Raw genomic sequence first — 17,188 nt, forward strand, 5'->3', positions numbered from 1 at the left:
AGGCTGGAGTGCAATGGCACGATCTCGGGTCACTGCAACCTCCGCCTCCTGGGTTCAGGCAATTCTCCTGCCTCAACCTCCTCAGTAGCTGGGATTACAGGCATGCGCCACCATGCCCAGCTAATTTTTTGTATTTTTAGTAGAGACGGGGTTTCACCATGTTGACCAGGATGGTCTCGATCTCTTGACCTCGTGATCCACCCGCCTCGGCCTCCCAAAGTGCTGGGATTACAGGCTTGAGCCACCGCGCCCGGCCTTATTAGGCTTCTTGATGTATGGATGGTACTCATTAAATGTTTATATATAAATATATATAGATTTATTTATTTATTTATTTTGAGACAGAGTGTTGTTCTGTCACCCAGGCTGGAGTGCAGTGGGGTAATCTCGGCTCACTGAAACCTCTGCCTTCTAGGTCCAAGTGATTCTTCTGCCTCAGCCTCCCAAGTAGCTGGGATTACAGGCACCCACCACCATCCCTGGCTAAGTTTTGTATTTTCAGCAGAGATGGGGTTTCACCATGTTGGCCAAGCTGGTCTCGAACTCCTGGCCTCAGGTTATCCGCCCACCTCAGCCTCCCAAAGTGCTGGGATTACAGGTGTGAGCCCCTGCACCCAACCTTATTTATTTTTGAGACAAGGTCTCACTTTGTTGCCCAGGTTGGAGTGCAGTGGCACAGTCATGGCTCACTCCCTCAACCTCCTGGGCTCAAGCAAACCTCCCACTTAAGCCTTTCCAGTAACTGGTGCTGCAGGCACATGCGACTACACCAGCTCATTTTTCCCCCTGCAACTAATTAAATTTTTTCTGTAGACACAGGATCTTGCTATGTTGCCCAGGCAGGTCTTGAACTCCTGGACTCAAGGAATCCTCCCCCCTCTCCCACCCAAAATGCTGGGATTACAGGAGTGAGTCATTGTACCTGGCCTTTAAAAAATTTTAAGTATCAAAAAAAAAAAAAAAAAATACAGAGTCTCACCATGTTGCCCAGGCTAGTCTTGAACTCCTGGCCTCCAGCGATCCTCCCACTTCAGCCTCCAAAAGTGCTGGGATTACAGGCCTAAAAACATCATTTTGTTTGTTTGTTTGAGAAAGGGTCTCACTCTGTCACCATGCTGGAGTGCAGTGGTGCATTCTTAGATCACTGCAACCTCAGCCTCCTGAGTAGCTAGGATTACAGGCATGCGCCACCATGCCCAGCTAATTTTTGTATTTTTAGTAGAGATGGGGTTTTGCCATGTTGGCCAAGCTAGTCCTAAACTCTTTACCTCAAGTAATCTGCCTGCCTTGACCTCCCAAAGTGCTGCAATTACAGGTGTGAGCTACCGTGCCCAGCCAAAACATTGTTCTTAACTTCATCCTTCCCTGCCAGAATTCTCAAGTGATGCTAGAATGTTATGTCATTGCTTTGTATGAGCCAGGACTCTTTTGATTGTAAGGTACAGAAACCCAACTCAAAGTGGCCAAAAGAGGCTATTGTATTGTCTCATAAAACCCAAAGATAGGCAGGCAGCTCAGTTTTGGGAATAAACTAGGATCTCTAACACTATAGGACACTTTCCAGCTCTCATTTCTGTCTTTCTCACTGTGACTTTGTCTTTTACTTCCATCTTTAGACCTGATTTCTGAGTTCATGGCAGCCAGATAAAGACGAACTCAACTTTCTTGGTATCAAGCTCACATTTTCAGGGATAGGATTCATTAGTCCCACTTGGTTTACATGTGCACCCTTGGCTCAGTCAGCTGTAGCTTACGGTAAGGTCTCATAATACTAGTGAGCCAACTCCTGCCAGAGTCAAGTGGATAGAGAAGGAAAGGGAGTATAATTCTTAGAATGTGGTTGCTGGTGAACAGTACCAGGAATATCTATTGCAGCTCTCAAAAATCTAGGTACTTAGAAGAACAAAGACACTGTGGGCTGCTCTTGTTCTCTTACCACTATTCTCCCTTTTCAGTTCAGTGAATTTCAACAATAATGACAAAGGGCCAGGTGCAGTGGCTCACACTTCTAATCCTAGCACTTTGGGATGCCAAGGTGGGGATATCACTTGAGCCCAGGAGTTCCACACCAGCCTGGGCTATGTAGCAAGAGCCCTGTCTCTACCAAAAAAAAGGTCAGGTGTGGTGGTGCATGCCTGTAGTCCCAGCTACTTGGGAGTCTGAGATGGGAGGATCGCTTGAACCAAGAGGACAAGGCTTCAGTGAGCCATCATGGCACTCCAGCATGAGTGAAAGAATGAGACTGCATCTCAAACAAAAAAAAAAAGATTAAACACACCAAAAATTTTATTTTTGCGGGGGGGGGAACGAAGTCTTGCTCTGTCACCCAGGCTGAGTGCAGTGGCAAGATCTTGGCTCACTGCAACCTCTGCCTCCTAGGTTCAAGCAATTCTGCCTTAGCCCATAGAGTAGCTGGGACTACAAGAATGCACCACCACGCCAAACTAATTTTTGTATTTTTAGTACAGATGGGGTTTCACCGTGTTGGCCAAGATGGTCTTGATCTCTTGACCTCGTGATCTGCTCGCCTTGGCCTCCCATAGTGCTGGGATTACAGGTGTGAGCTACTGTGCCTGGCCTATTATACTTATTTTTATCTATTAAAAAGTAACTTCAGCTTAGGAAGGCTGTGTTGCCTGCCCCAAGTTACACAGCTAATGAGTAGTAGAACTGGGAATGTGAACCCAATTGGTTTTGACTTAATTCAGTGCTATACATTAGCTTACACTAAAGAGCTATCAAGACCTCTCTGCACCTCACGTTTTAAAATTGGGCATTTTTTTTTTTTTAATGGGGAGATGCAGCCTTCAGATTAAACTGAAGATGCATTCCAAAATTGGACAGTTTGAACATCACAGGTTGATGCCTGGTCTGTAGACTGGCTGCCCTTCCATCAAGGGCCCATCCTTGATCCAATTAGCTCACCAGTTGCTATGTTGCCCAGGCCGCTCTCGGATGCACCCAGTGGGGCTTTCATTAATTATTTACTGACCTTTTTGGGTTTGATCTTTGGGAGTCCAAAGAAGGGGCATGACCTCATCACTGCTGTTTGAATCCTTGCTCTTTTGAACCTCTCTTATTCTTTATCCACCTAAGTTCAGACTCTCACCATCTCTCTTTTGCTTAGATGTTCTTCCAGTCTCCAGTTTCTCCCCGGTTAATATAGTGATTCTAAAATAGAGCTATTATCACATTCTTTTTAATTCCTTCAGTGGCTCTTTCATAGCCTTCAGAATAAAGTCCAAACTCCTCACAGAAAACTTTTCACAGCATGACCCTTGCATCCTCTCCAGCCTTGTCTCTTGACAGGTCCTCCCTCCCACTCCTCAGGTCAGCCTTTTCCTGAACCGCTTGAAATTCTTTGAACCTACCGTATTCCCTCTCCTGGGCATTTGGATGTTCTGTTTTACGTGCATAACATCTTAATGCCCTGCTCCCTTAGCTCACTCTTGCCCTACAGGACACATTTCTGGTGACACCCAGTCCTGGAAAACTTGTCAAAACCACCCTCTGCATTCAGCCAGGTTTAGGTATTCATGTCTCTTACCCTCATAAAGTCCTGTGTCTACAAATGTGTGCTTATATAATGTCTTTTCCCCATTGGAATTAAATTTCTTTCTTTTTTTTTAAGATGGATTCTCACTCTGTCACCCAGTCTGGAGTGCTGTGGCACAGTCTTGGCACACTGCAACCTCTGCTTCCCAGGTTCAAGTGATTCTTGTGCCTCACCCTTCCAGGGAGCTGGGATTACAGATGTGTGCTACCACGCCCAGCTAATTTTTTTATTTTTAGTAGAGGTGGGTTTTCATCATGTTGGCCAGGCTGGTCTTGAACTCCTGACCTCAGGTGATTGCCCACCTTGGCCTCCCAAAGTGCTGGGATTACAGGTGTGAGCCACTGTGCCAGGCCTTAGAATTAAATTTCTTGAGTCAGCTTCCACCCAGCCAAATGACTGCCACATAGTAGACTCCCAATAAATATCTGTTGGATAAATAATGGATCTTGGCAATGAGTTTATGTTTGTCACATATTTGTAGGTTTCTTCTGAACTGGCCTCTTTTTCCTGTTGACCTTTCAGGAGCTGGGTTTCAGTGATGAGACATGGGGTATGATGTAACCCGTTTCCAGGGGGATGTTGACGAAGATCTTATCTGCCCTATTTGCAGCGGAGTCTTGGAGGAGCCTGTACAGGTGAGTTGGTCTAATGGCAGGTTTGGTGGGGCAAGAGGTAGCAGTGGAACTAGTAGAAAATATTCCTGGGTCATAGGACCCATGGGGAAGTCACTGTGTTCTTCCCTCCACCCCCACCCAATAAAGGTTTAGGTCAGAGGAGTAATGGTGGCTACAAGAATAAGGCCTTCCATAATCAATCTAGAGGTGGATGCCACAGAGATCCACTGGTTCAGATTTTTTTCTGAAGTCACTCTGAAAGTTTCCTCCTGTAAAATGGTCAGCTGCTTGTTTCTCTCTTGTGATAATAGCTCGGTAGCTTCCTTTCCTCTGCAGGAACTCTTACTAGGTTCCATCTTCCTGTCCATGATTGAACTTCTGGACTCTCCTAATTAGTTCTCTCTGCATTTTTATGATATAGTCCTTCAGGTAATCAGCCAGTCTCCCTGCAGGCCTCTTCTACCTACGTACTGTCTAACAAATAGGAAGTGGGGAACTGTATGTACTGACCTATTTTCTTCCTGGGATCTACTGAAAAGACTAGTTTTTGATGCAGCCATGCACTCTGCATTTTGATGTGAAAGCTGCTACCTGTAATAGGTCATTTCTCTGCCACCCTTGCCAGACCAGAGTCAGTTGTATCATCCTGGGGTAAGTATGAGGAGAAGCTCACAGTTACCAGGCAAGTATAATTAGTGAGGTATCCTTAGCAGTTGTATTCATGGGACAGCATCCTCCAGGATCCTTATTGCCCTCATTCTGTAAATACCAGTTAACCCTCTCTCACTCCTGGCTATCTAGAGATTATCGCATTTTCCAAAACCAGGACAATAGGCAATGAGGTCTCATGGCCCTTCCCCCATTCACTGCTTACCTAACTCCCAGGTGCTCCCCTTGAGCCTCTGAGTTTATTTTTTCTCCCAGTACTCCCTAAGGAGTACAGATGCTTGAACTGAATAAAATTCAGACTGCATTCCAATGGCAGCGAGCTCTGGACCTGTCTTCCTTCTAGGCCTTTGCAGCCTACTGCCATTAGAGGCATATTGGATAGGTGTGGAGCAAGTCATCCAGTAGTAGTGTCAAGAGGTCACAGGGTGTGTCAGGTTCCCTCCTTGCCCTGGCAGGGGCTGTTTTCTGACACTACCATTTGAGCCAAGTCACTTACGGAAAGGTGAGTCGTAGTTGGTGACAGTCTAGTCAGAAGCCATCCATCTACCTCTGGGGTTTAGCTTCTGAGGAACAGAGCAGGCAACCCTCATGATCCCAGGTTCTCAGACACATTTTCAAGGTTAGAAAGCTCCTGCTAAGGATGCTGATTTCCCCATGTCATATATATTTATTTTTTTTGAATAAGTGAAAAATGAACATACTTCAGAAATCAAAATAGTATAAAAAGGTATACAGTGAGAATTCTCACTTCTGTCATTATTACTGTCCACCTAATTTCCCCATAGATAACTATTTTTATTAATTTGGTATCCTTTCAGTGTGTATTAAGGCAGATACAAGCAAATATGAATAGATATGTCTACATATATATGTATGTGTATACATGCGTATATATCAATATATCTGTGTTTTTTCACACCTACTTTTCTTTCTTACACAAAAGGTAGCACATTCTGTATGCATATGCAGGGGTGGCAGGTTTAGCTAAGATGGTTATGAAAAAGTTGACAGGCTGGGCAGGTGGTTCACACTTGTAATCCTAGCACTTTGGGAAGCTGAGGCAGGTAGGGTCAGGAGTTTGAGACCAGCCTGGCTAACACGGTGAAACCCCATCTCTACTAAAAATACAAAAAAAAAATTAGCTGGGCATGGTGGTCTGCACCTGTAATCCCAGCTACTCAGGAGGCTGAGGTAAGGGAATCACTTGAACCCAGGAGGCGGAGGTTGCAGTGAGCCAAGATCGCGCCACTGCACTCCAGCCTGGGCAACAAGGGTGAAAATCCATCCAAAAAAAAAAAAAATGGGAAACTACTGTAAAGTTTTTTTGTTTTATTTTGAAACAGTCTTGCTCTGTCGTCCGGGCTGGAGTACAGTGGTGCGATCTTGGCTCACTGCAACCTCTGCCTCCTAGGTTCAAGTGATTCTTGTGCCTCAGCCTCCCAAGTAGCTGGGATTACAGGCACGTGCCACCATACCCAGCTAATTTCTGTATTTTTAGTAGAGACAGGGTTTTACCATGTTGGCCAGTCTGGTCTTCAACTCCTGACCTCAAGTGATCTGACTGCCTCAGCTTCCCAAAGTGCTGGGATTATAGACGTGAGCCACTGCATCCAGCCTCACTGTAAAGTTTTTTGGTTTTTTTTTTTCTTTTTTTTTGTCCTTGTCTCAGGGTCTGCTTTCAGAAGATACTCTAAAGTTTTAAGCAGGGGAGTGATATGGTGTGGTTTGCATTTTTTTTTTTTTTAAATTGAGTCCAGTTCAGCCATAGAGACCCCCACCCAAGTGGTGCTGAAGGCATTAAGAAGCAGACACCCAGATAGAACAGCAAAGTGGGACCGTCGTGGGGGCCGGCAGCCTTCCGAGCTGAGAGCCTCGGGGCTGACAGCATTCTGGGCTGAAGGCCTCGAGCAGACTCTGACCTACATATGTATTCTCTCTGAACAGGTGATTATTACTAACAAACAGGTGTTCTGTGTTTTCTCATAGAACCAAGAGAAACCAGGTAGGCAGCTGGTGCCTGCTTACCACTGATCACAGACAAACTAAAAAGTATTCTCCACAAGGGAGCCAGGGAGAGGGTGGGGTGGCAGGGTCACATATCCTGTGCTTAAAGAATAGTTTCAAAACTCGTATATGATATACATATATTGTCTTGCTACTTGAGGACGCCCCAAGTAGTTTTCCACATGTTGGGGCGGGGGTTAGGTTTTCTTTGTCGCTGTTCTTAGCAAACAATATATTTTATCATACACTCAGCATTTCTCAACTTTTTTTTTTTTTTTTTTTTTTTTTGAGCCAGAGCTCACTCTGTCACCCAGGCTGGGGTGCAGTGGGACGATTTCAGCTCACTGCAACCTCTGCCTCCAACGTTCAAGCGATTCTCCTGCCTTAGCCTCCCAAGTACCTGGGACTACAGGCGCATGCCACCATGCCTGGCTAATTTTTTGTATTTTAGTAGAGACAGGGTTTCACCTTATTGCCCAGGTTGGTCGCGAACTCCTGAGCTGAGGCAATCTGCCTGCCTGGGCCTCCCAAAGTGCTGGGATTACAGACGTGAGCCACCGCACCCAGCTGGTGTGGTTTGCATTTTTAAGTCATCACTCCAGCTGCTAAATGTAGAATGGATTATTAAGGGACAAAGTAGAAGTAGGGAAACCAGTTAGGAAACATTTAATAATTCAGGTGAGAGATGATAGCAGCTTCAACTGAGTTAGTGGCAGTAGGGATAGAAAAAAGTGGAGAAATTAAGGGTTTCTTTGGAGATATGGTATATAATACTTCGAAAAGAATCAGGTATATCTTTGAAAAATAAAAATCAGGCTGGACACATTGGCTAATACCTGTGAGCACTTTGGGAGGCTGAAGTGGGTGGATTGCTTGAGACCAACCTGGCCAAGATGGCAAAACCCCAATTCTACAAAAAAAAAAATACAAAAATTAGCCAGGTGTGGTGACGCGGGCCTATATTTCCAGCCATTTGGTGGTTGAGGCTGGAGGACTCCTTGAGGCTGGGAGGTCAAGGGTGTAGAGAGCCAAGATGATGTCCTTATACTCCAGTCTGGGTGACAGAAAAACAAAAACAACTCCAGCCCTGTTTAGGAAGCTAGATGTGGCTATTGGGCCTCAGGGCAACACCTCAGGTCATCCCTCATAAAATAAGAACTTGAGCCCTCACAGAGAGGTGTCTTAACCTCTCGACAGGAGGGCTTTTTTTGTTATTGTTTAGCTTTTTTTTTTTTTTTTGAGACGAAGTCTCGCTCTTGTTACCCAGGCTGGAGTGCAATGGCGCGACCTTGGCTCACCGCAACCTCCGTCTCCTGGGTTCAGGCAATTCTCCTGCCTCAGCCTCCTGAGTAGCTGGGATTACAGGCACATGCCACCATGCCCAGCTAATTTTTTGTATTTTTAGTAGAGACGGGGTTTCACCATGTTGACCAGGATGGTGTCGATCTCTTGACCTCGTGATCCACCCGCCTCGGCCTCCCAAAGTGCTGGGATTACAGGCTTGAGCCACTGTGCCCGGCCCAGCTTTTTTTTTTCGAGACAGTGTCTCACTCTATTGCGCAGGCTGGAGTGCAATGATGCAGTTTTGGCTCACTATAGCCTCTGCCTCCTGGGTGCAAGCAATTCTCTCACCTCAGTCTCCCGAGTAGCTGGGATTACAGGCACGTACCACCACGCCTGGCTAATTTTTATATTTTTAGTAGTGATAGGGTTTTGCCATGTTGGCCAGGCTGGTCTCGAACTCCTGGCCTCAAGTGATCTGCCTGCTTCAGCCTCCCAAAGTGCTGGGATTACAGGTGCGAGCCACTGCAACCGACCTTATTTAGCTTTCTTACATGAATTTTTGCCAGTAAAATGTCCCCCTCCTCTCTAAATCTGTAATCTGAATTATCCTTCAAGACCCATATCAAATTCTGTCCTCTCTGTAAATACCTACCATGATTGAGCTGGCCTGAAAAGACCTTACCCTCCTCTGGACTTTTTTGGCAATTACTGTGTATGCAATCCAGATAGCAATTAATAATTGGCTGCCTTGTGTCATCTGTCCTATTGTCTGGGAATATCATTTATATCTTTTATTGTTATATAACTTTTTACTTGTTTGTCTTGTTTCACAACTCATTTTTAATCTTGAGCACAGGGAACATATATATACATTTTGAAACAGGTTCTGGCTGTCACTCAGGCTGGAGTGCAGTAGTGCAATCCTGGCTCACTGCAACCTCCACCTCCCGTGCTCAAGTCATCCAATGTCCTCCCACCTCAGCCTCCTGGGTATCTGGGACTATAGGTTTGTGCCATTATGCCCAGCTAATTTTTGTAATTTTTATAGAGACGGGGTTTTGTCATGTTGCCCAGGCCAGTCTCAAACTCCTGAGCTCAAGCAGTGTGCCTGCCTTAGCCTCCCCTACAATGCCTTGCCCATAGTAGATCTATACTTTGCTGTGACCCAAGGGACCTCTCGTCATAGAAGCTGCACAATGGCTTGATTGGCTTTGTAGAGTTATCATATCCAGGCTCTTAGTTTCTGCCAATTCCCTTGTGCCCCTTTTGCCTTGTTCTCCCTTCTAGGCACCTCATTGTGAGCATGCTTTCTGCAACGCCTGCATCACCCAGTGGTTTTCTCAGCAACAGACGTGTCCAGTGGACCGTAGTGTCGTGACGGTCGCCCATCTGCGCCCAGTACCTCGGATCATGCGGAACATGTTATCAAAGCTGCAGATTGCCTGTGACAACGCTGTGTTTGGCTGTAGTGCTATTGTCCGTCTTGACAACCTCATGTCTCACCTCAGTGACTGTGAGCACAACCCGAAGCGGCCTGTGACCTGTGAACAGGGCTGTGGGTGAGATTCCTTCCCTTCTTTTACCCCTCACGGATAAGGGCCATCTCATTTATGCCCCTGTCTCTGGATGCCCTCCCCACTAGCTGAGGAGGTCTCTTACGCATGTTGGCAAGGGGTATTCCTAACCTCCTTGGCTTCCTGCCAATCACACCTGTAATCCCAGATGTGATTACCTGATGTGATTACAGGTATGAATGAGACTGTGTTCCCCCCAGCTAAATAATAAAAAGAGGTCCAGTACTGTGGCTTATATCTATAATCCCAGCACTTTGGGAGGCTGAGGTGGGCAGATTCCCTGAGGTCAGGAGTTCAAGACCAGCCTGGCCAACAAGGTGAAACCCCGTGTCTGCTAAAAATACAAAAAATTAGTCGGGCATGGTGGTGGACACCTGTAATCCCAGCTATTTGGGAGGCTGAGGCAGGAGAATTGCTTGAACCTGGGGGACACAGGTTGCAGTGAGGCAAGATCACACCACTGCATTCCAACCTAGGCCACAAGAGTGAAATTCTATCTCAAAAAGTAGAAAATAAAAAGAATGTTGATAGCTGGGGCTGTGTATATAGGGCTTCTCTGAAGGAATAAGTGCATAGGCAGAATCTGGAGGAAAAGGAGAGCTGTGCAGTAGATAAAATAGTGTGTCAAAATAAATAGGCCAGGTGCGGTGGCTCATGAGAGTAATTCCAGCACTTTGGGAGGCTGAGGCCAGCAGATCACCTGAGGTCAGGAGTTTGAGACTAGCCTGGCCAACATGTTGAAACCCCGTCTCTACTAAAAATATAAAAATTAGCCAGGCGTGGTGGCAGGCATCTGTAATCTCAGCTACTTGGGAGGCTGAGGCACCAGAATTGCTTGAACACGGGAGGTGGAGGTTGCCGTGAGCCAAGATGGTGCCATTGCACTGCAGCTGGGCGACACGAGTGAAACTCCATCTCAAACATACATATATACATACATACATAAGAGGCTGGGCGCAGTGGCTTATGCCTGTTATCCAGCACTTTGGGAGGCCAAAGCAGGCACATCACCTGAGGTCAGGAGTTTGAGAGCAACCCAGCTAACATGTTGAAACCCGGTTTTTACTAAAAGTACAAAGAATAAACCAGGTGTGGTGGCGTGTGCCTGTAATCCCAGCTACTCAGGAGGCTGAAACAGGAGAATCACTTGAACCTGAGAGGTAGAGGTTTGTTTTTGTTTTTTTTTTTTTTCTTTGAGACGGAGTTTCGCTCTTGTTACCCAGGCTGGAGTGCAATGGCGCCATCTCGGCTCACCGCAACCTCCGCCTCCTGGGTTCAGGCAATTCTCCTGCCTCAGCCTCCTGAGTAGCTGGGACTACAGGCACGCGCCACCATACCCAGCTGATTTTTTGTAGTTTTAGTAGAGACGGGGTTTCACCATGTTGACCAGGATGGTCTTGATCTCTTGACCTTGTGATCCACCAGCCTCGGCCTCCCAAAGTGCTGGGGTTACAGGCTTGAGCCACTGCGCCCAGCCTGAGGTAGAGGTTTTAGTGAGCTGAGATTGCACCATTGCCCACCAGCTTGGACAACAAGAGCAAAACTGTCTCAAAAAAAGAAAATACTAAATAAAATAAATTTTAAAAAATAGATAAAACACTGTCTTGATTGGGGAAAGAAATTTAAGGAAAATAGACAGCAAAGGGGCAAGTTGGAAGTTGGAAGAAGTAAGTGAAGGTAATAAACAAGAGGGAGGCCTGAAATGAATGTTAGAAATTTTGGGTAGGACAAAATCTACTTAGCAGTTTTCTGCCACAGAATAGGCCATTTTCATACATGTCCTATTGATCACCACTATTCTGCTCCTTCCCCATCCTGGCCTGCAGCCTGGAGATGCCCAAAGATGAGCTGCCAAACCATAACTGCATTAAGCACCTGCGCTCAGTGGTACAGCAGCAGCAGACACGCATCGCAGAGCTGGAGAAGACATCGGCTGAACACAAACACCAGCTGGCAGAGCAGGTAGGCCCTGAGACACGGGGGAGAATACATCCCTCATATGTAGACAACTGCCTACCCGTGGGTAATAAAAACCAGTTGTGAACACACAGACCTGTGTTTACTCTTATGAGCCTGGATGAGTGGATATTCTGCCTGTGGCTTAGCATGGAATCAGATTAGAGCTGTCCTTGACTTCCTTTCATAGCATTCATTCACCTAATAGTTACCAGATGCCTTCTCTGTGCAGGCACATTTGTAAGTACTAAGGAGACAGCTGTGAGTGAGACAGTCCTATCCCTGTCTTCCTGAAGCTTACAAACTGGTTGTTCTTTGGATCTCTCAGTTGCCCTCATTCTCGGATAAACTTTTGTCTTTTTTCTGTTTTCTGCCCTAACCATGATTCCTGGTTTTTCTTCCCCACAACAGAAGCGAGACATCCAGCTGCTAAAGGCATACATGCGTGCAATCCGCAGTGTCAACCCCAACCTTCAGAACCTGGAGGAGACAATTGAATACAACGAGATCCTAGAGTGAGTGTCACTCAGGACGTGGAGTGATTCCACGTCTTGACAACAAGGCCTGAAAGGAGGAAGAGCAGGAGAGTGGAAGAAGGAGGGTCTTAGGAGAGCTGGGCTGGGGTGACTGCTTCTCAGATGTTCGTATTAAGGACAGGGGCAGAGGAGAAGAGGATAACCCTTAGCTCCACCACAGGATATCTTATGCATTTGGGTGGATGGAAGGGAAAGCCTGCCCAAGGATGCACTTGTCCAGAATCAGGTGAGTACCCATGTACGAATCCCTGTATTAAAGGCTATGGAGTGCTAGGAGGGCCAAAAAGAAATAGAAGATATCGTCCCTGTCTTCAGGTAGCTTACAACCCAGAGAAGAGGAGGCAGAGTACAAGTCCAGGAAAGTGATCTTTAAAATGCAACAAAGACAAGCGAAGTATACAAGTGAAGTCTAAGATCTCTTTCAGTTCTGGAGTCCTATACAGTTCATAGACACTGTAAGTGTGAATCAATATATATAGGGCAACTAGTGCTGAGTGGGACATAGTATAAGGAATAATTGTTTTATTCATTAAACATAGAGCACTAACTATGTGTTAAGTGCTATCGGTGCTAAGTATTTGGATTTCAAAGAAAAGTAACAGGGACAGAGTGCAGACTCATGGAATTTAATCTGGTGAATAACGTGTGGTGACTCAGTTGGGACTAGCTGGGGAAAGATTTGGGGTTTCTGAACCAATGATGTAAGGAAAGAAAGAAGAATAGGTAAGCTGAGTGCAGAGTGGGTGGTTATTTCTATTAGCAGAAAAAGCCAATACAGAGAAAAAAGATGAGCTGAAGTGACCAACTTTAATCACCTCCACACAGGTGGGTGAACTCCCTTCAGCCAGCAAGAGTGACCCGCTGGGGAGGGATGATCTCGACTCCTGATGCTGTGCTCCAGGCTGTAATTAAGCGCTCCCTGGTGGAGAGTGGCTGTCCTGCTTCCATTGTCAACGAGCTAATTGAAAATGCCCACGAGCGTAGCTGGCCCCAGGGTCTGGCCACACTAGAGACCAGACAGATGAACCGACGCTACTATGAGAACTACGTGGCCAAGCGCATCCCTGGCAAGCAGGCTGTTGTCGTGATGGCCTGTGAGAACCAGCATATGGGTGATGACATGGTGCAAGAGCCAGGCCTTGTCATGATATTTGCGCATGGTGTGGAAGAAATATAGAACTCGACTGGCTATCAGGAAGAGATGGAAATCAGAGAATCCCATCACTCCAGCAGCTGGGACCGGAGTCCTCCCCATTATCCTTAATACTGTGGCTTATACCTGAGCCACACATCTCCCTGTTCTTCTGGCACTGAAGGGCTCTGGGGTACTTTGCTCAGCCTTTCAGGTGGGAAACCCAGATTTCCTCCCCTTGCCATATTCCCCTAAAATGTCTGTAAATTATCAGTCTGGGTGGGAAAGCCCCCACTTCCATCCATTTTCCCACTTAGGGTCCCTGGTTCAAGATATTTTCAGAAAGCACAAAGAGATTCATTTTCCCTGGAGGATCAGGGCAGAGTGAGGAATCTCTAATCATCTGTCTCCTCCAAAACCAGGGAACCAGAGCAGGCAGGCCTGTTGACTCTAAGTAGCAGACATCCTGAAGAAATGGTAAGGGTGGAGCCAAATCTCTAGAAATACGTAGTGAGGCCAATAATTGGCCATCACTGATGGCCCTTAGGGAAAGACTGGACCTCTGTGCCAAGCAGTATCCTTGTTCAGCCCACCTTAAAGGTGCAGCCTCCCACCAGGTCTACCAGTATGCAGGCTGGGATACTGAACATTTCCAGATGAGCTCTTCTTTCCTACAAGTTTTCATAATTAGAGAATGCCAGGGTTTAGGGTAGGGGTTAGTCTGTTGGGGTTGATGTGTTCAGCAAGAAGCTGTCTAGCTTTTGCTAAAATTGGTCGGCACTGCCTCTTGTGGCATGAGCCATAATTGTTCCATAGACCCCTCTCTAGCCCTGTGACTAGAGTTAGTTATTTTGATAATTTCCTTTTGCCATTGTTTGTTTATATTCCGTAAACCCTACCTACTGCCCACTTGTTTTTTTTTTTAAGAATGGCCTGATCATGGCTATCCCAGCCACATTGTTGGCAATTTAATTTATTTACTTCCTTTTTTTGTTTTTTAAGAAAGGAAAAAAGAAAAAAAAATCAAACTTAAAGATTTTCTTTTGATGTTCCTATTGTGGGGATTCTGGATAGGGTGGGACAGGGATGGGGGTGTGTTTTGTATTTTTCCTTTTCAGCACAACCTTTGGCTTTAATATAAGAAGAGCCAAGGGAGTCCTCGGCTGAACTTACAATATCTGCCCCAAACTTCTGTATCCGCAACTGAAATGAGGAGCTTCCTCTATTCCTGTGAAGGAGATGACAGTCCAGCATCTATGCCTGTGCCCTCTGGAAAAATTTCCTTCTAGCCCTTCTAGGACCTCATCATAAAACTCTGGGTTTAGAGTATTCATTTTGAAGGCAACACTCGCTTCCCCAAGTTTCCTTGGGGCTGTATAGCTGGGTTCTAAGCTTCACCATGCAAATCAGATAGAAATTTTATCTTTGTCTCTAAGTACAGGCTGTGCTGTGCCTCACCCACACCCCCTTGGGGACTTCAGTTCCTTTTCAGGTTACCTAGGACATACCTTGATTCCTAGAGTGACTGGCAGAGTAAGAGAAGGGGAAGGATAGTAGGTGTGATTATTTTAATATGTGGGTGGGAATGTGGTTGGAGATAGAAGGGCTCCTCCCTACCATGTAACGGCTTCTTCTCAGAGTTTTATTCCAGGCTAGCTTGCTGCAGGTCTGGGTAGTTGGATCATGGCTCCACTGGGACTGGGGTAGAGGGATACAGCTTGAGGGGAGTAGGGTTCCAGCTCCGGGACATTGTGCTCAGGAATTTGAAAACGCTGCTATACTTATTCTGGTTACTACATTTCTTCCACTCTCCTTTCCCCTACCTGCCTTACCAAGGCTCATACTCTCCAGTCCTTACCCTCAGATGGAGCCAGGAAGCTCAGTGAAAGGCTTCCCTACCCTTTGCACTAGTGTCTCTGCAGGTTGCTGGTCGTGTTGTATGTGCTGTTCCATGGTGTTGACTGCACTAATAATAAACCTTTTACTCAACTCTCTAAATTTTAATTCAACATTACTCCCTTTTTTGTGAAGGTTTCCCCTCTGCTTTTTGCCTTTCTCTCACCTTAATTCCCCTTCTTCCTTGTTACCTACTCTTATCTTAGTGCTAACTTCTCTTTCAGGAGGATGTCTGTCTGGGAGTAGTGTGCACTTCACAGTGGCTCTCCTGTGTGTGCCCTCCGTCATTGTTCCCTCCTATCTCCTGTTGTGTAGCAGTCAAAGCTCTCTAATGATGTGAACTGTGTGCTTACCAGGGTCTGCCTTTATCCTAAATTCCATGTCTTTCCTGAGTGCTCCTGAGTTTTTGGGATACTTTCTATAGAAGATATGTATGTATCTTTTTCCTTTGTCCCACAAGCAACTTTGCTTTAGAATCTGGAATTCCATTGCAGGCAGAGAAGCCTCCACCCCTCCGTGTTTCCTAAGAAAGTAAATGTGAGGAGGGAAATGTACTTGCTGAGGTTTCATAATTATTTACGTATAAAAATAGTCTTCAAAAGTATTTGCTGCTACCTTTGCAGCGTGGTAGCACACGCCTGTGATCCCAGCTCCTCAGAAGGCTGAGGCACAAGAATCGCTTGAACCTGGGAGGTGGATGTTGCAGTGAGCCAAGATCATGCCACTGCACTCCAGCCCGGGTGACAGAGCAAGACCCTGTATCAAAAAAAGAAAAAGAGGAAATCTCCCCATCCCCAGAAGTATGTTTAAATTTGTTGAGCATTTATCATGCACATAATATAAATCTAATAGTACTCTAGATACTCTAGTGGCTTGAAAAAAAAAAAAGGCATTTCTGTGCTCACTGAGTCTACGCTTCTGTGCACACAAGGTATGATTATAAAATACTGATAAGCATGTCACAGTATGGAGCGTAAGTGGCAATGTATGTATCCTAGTGACATAGCAGTGCTTTTTCCCCCTTAAACTTTAAAATTACTTTTAGAACTTGCTGCTCATTCTTGTGAATATTATGAATGGTGTCATATCTTCCTTTTATGGTAGATTTGATTTTTAGAAACAAATATTCATTGAATGTCAGAGTGAAGATGAGGCGGCTTGTGTAGCAAAATGGCACCTACCTATAAAGAACTTAGTCCCTAATGGAGATGAATATGTAATAAGAGATCGTAAATGTGCTAAGTGGATTTACTAGTAATATGTGAGCCAGCCATGATAAAGCCACTGATTTTGATGGGTATCAGGAAAGGCTTTTCAGGAAGTGTTATTTGTTCTAGGTCAGAGGTCAGCTAACTACAGGTTACAATCCTACCACCTGCTTTCGTAAAAACTTGATTGGAATACAGATATGCCTGTTTGTTTATATATTGTCTGTGACTGCTTTCACATTACAACAGCAGGGTTGAGTAGCTGCAACAAAGCCTAAAATACTTGGTCTTTTACAGAAAAAAATTTGCCAAACCATTCTAAACTTTTAACGTCAGGAGAATTGGGGAAAGGAGGGAGTAGAAAGAACACTGTCACCCAGGCTAGAGTGCAGTGGCACCATCATAGCTCACTGTATAGCCTCAAACTCCTGGGCTCTAGTGATCTTCCCACTTCAGCTTCTGAAGTAGCTGGGGCTACTGCACCTGTCATTGTCTTAATTTGTTTTAATACTAGTAAAAATTTTTTTTCAGCCGGGCGCGGTGGCTCACACCTGTAATCCCAGCACTTTGGGAGGCTGAGGCGGGTGGATCACGAGGTCGGCAGATCGAGACCATCCTGGTCAACACGGTGAAACCCCGTCTCTACTAAAACTACAAAATATTAGCTGGGCATGGTGGTGCGTGCCTGTAATCCCAGCTACTCAGGAGGTTGAGGCAGGAGAATTGCCTGAACCTAGGAGGCGGAGGTTGCGGTGAGCC

General features: G+C 45.8%; 1 protein-coding gene across 4 annotated transcripts in view; it reads left to right on the forward strand.

The window, feature by feature from the left end:
- Positions 1-15,329, forward strand: part of RNF41 (ring finger protein 41) — a 35,860-nt gene extending 20,531 nt beyond the window's left edge. For 3 of the 4 annotated variants that reach the window (XM_032290917.1, XM_032290896.1, XM_032290903.1), the window contains 5 exons: positions 4,079-4,191; positions 9,415-9,686; positions 11,528-11,663; positions 12,069-12,172; positions 13,019-15,323. In XM_032290917.1, the coding sequence (XP_032146808.1) occupies positions 4,102-4,191; positions 9,415-9,686; positions 11,528-11,663; positions 12,069-12,172; positions 13,019-13,370 (954 nt within the window). In that variant the 5' untranslated portion in view covers positions 4,079-4,101 and the 3' untranslated portion in view covers positions 13,371-15,323. Of the gene's footprint in view, positions 1-4,078; positions 4,192-9,414; positions 9,687-11,527; positions 11,664-12,068; positions 12,173-13,018 lie in introns of all 4 variants that reach the window. The other variant, XM_032290913.1, reaches the window with a different exon arrangement.
- Positions 15,330-17,188: the final 1,859 nt, after the last annotated feature.

Source organism: Sapajus apella, unplaced genomic scaffold (genome assembly GCF_009761245.1).
Source record: "Sapajus apella isolate SASKATOON/1434 unplaced genomic scaffold, GSC_monkey_1.0 scaffold2, whole genome shotgun sequence".
In the NCBI taxonomy this organism is placed as follows: Eukaryota; Metazoa; Chordata; class Mammalia; order Primates; family Cebidae; genus Sapajus; species Sapajus apella.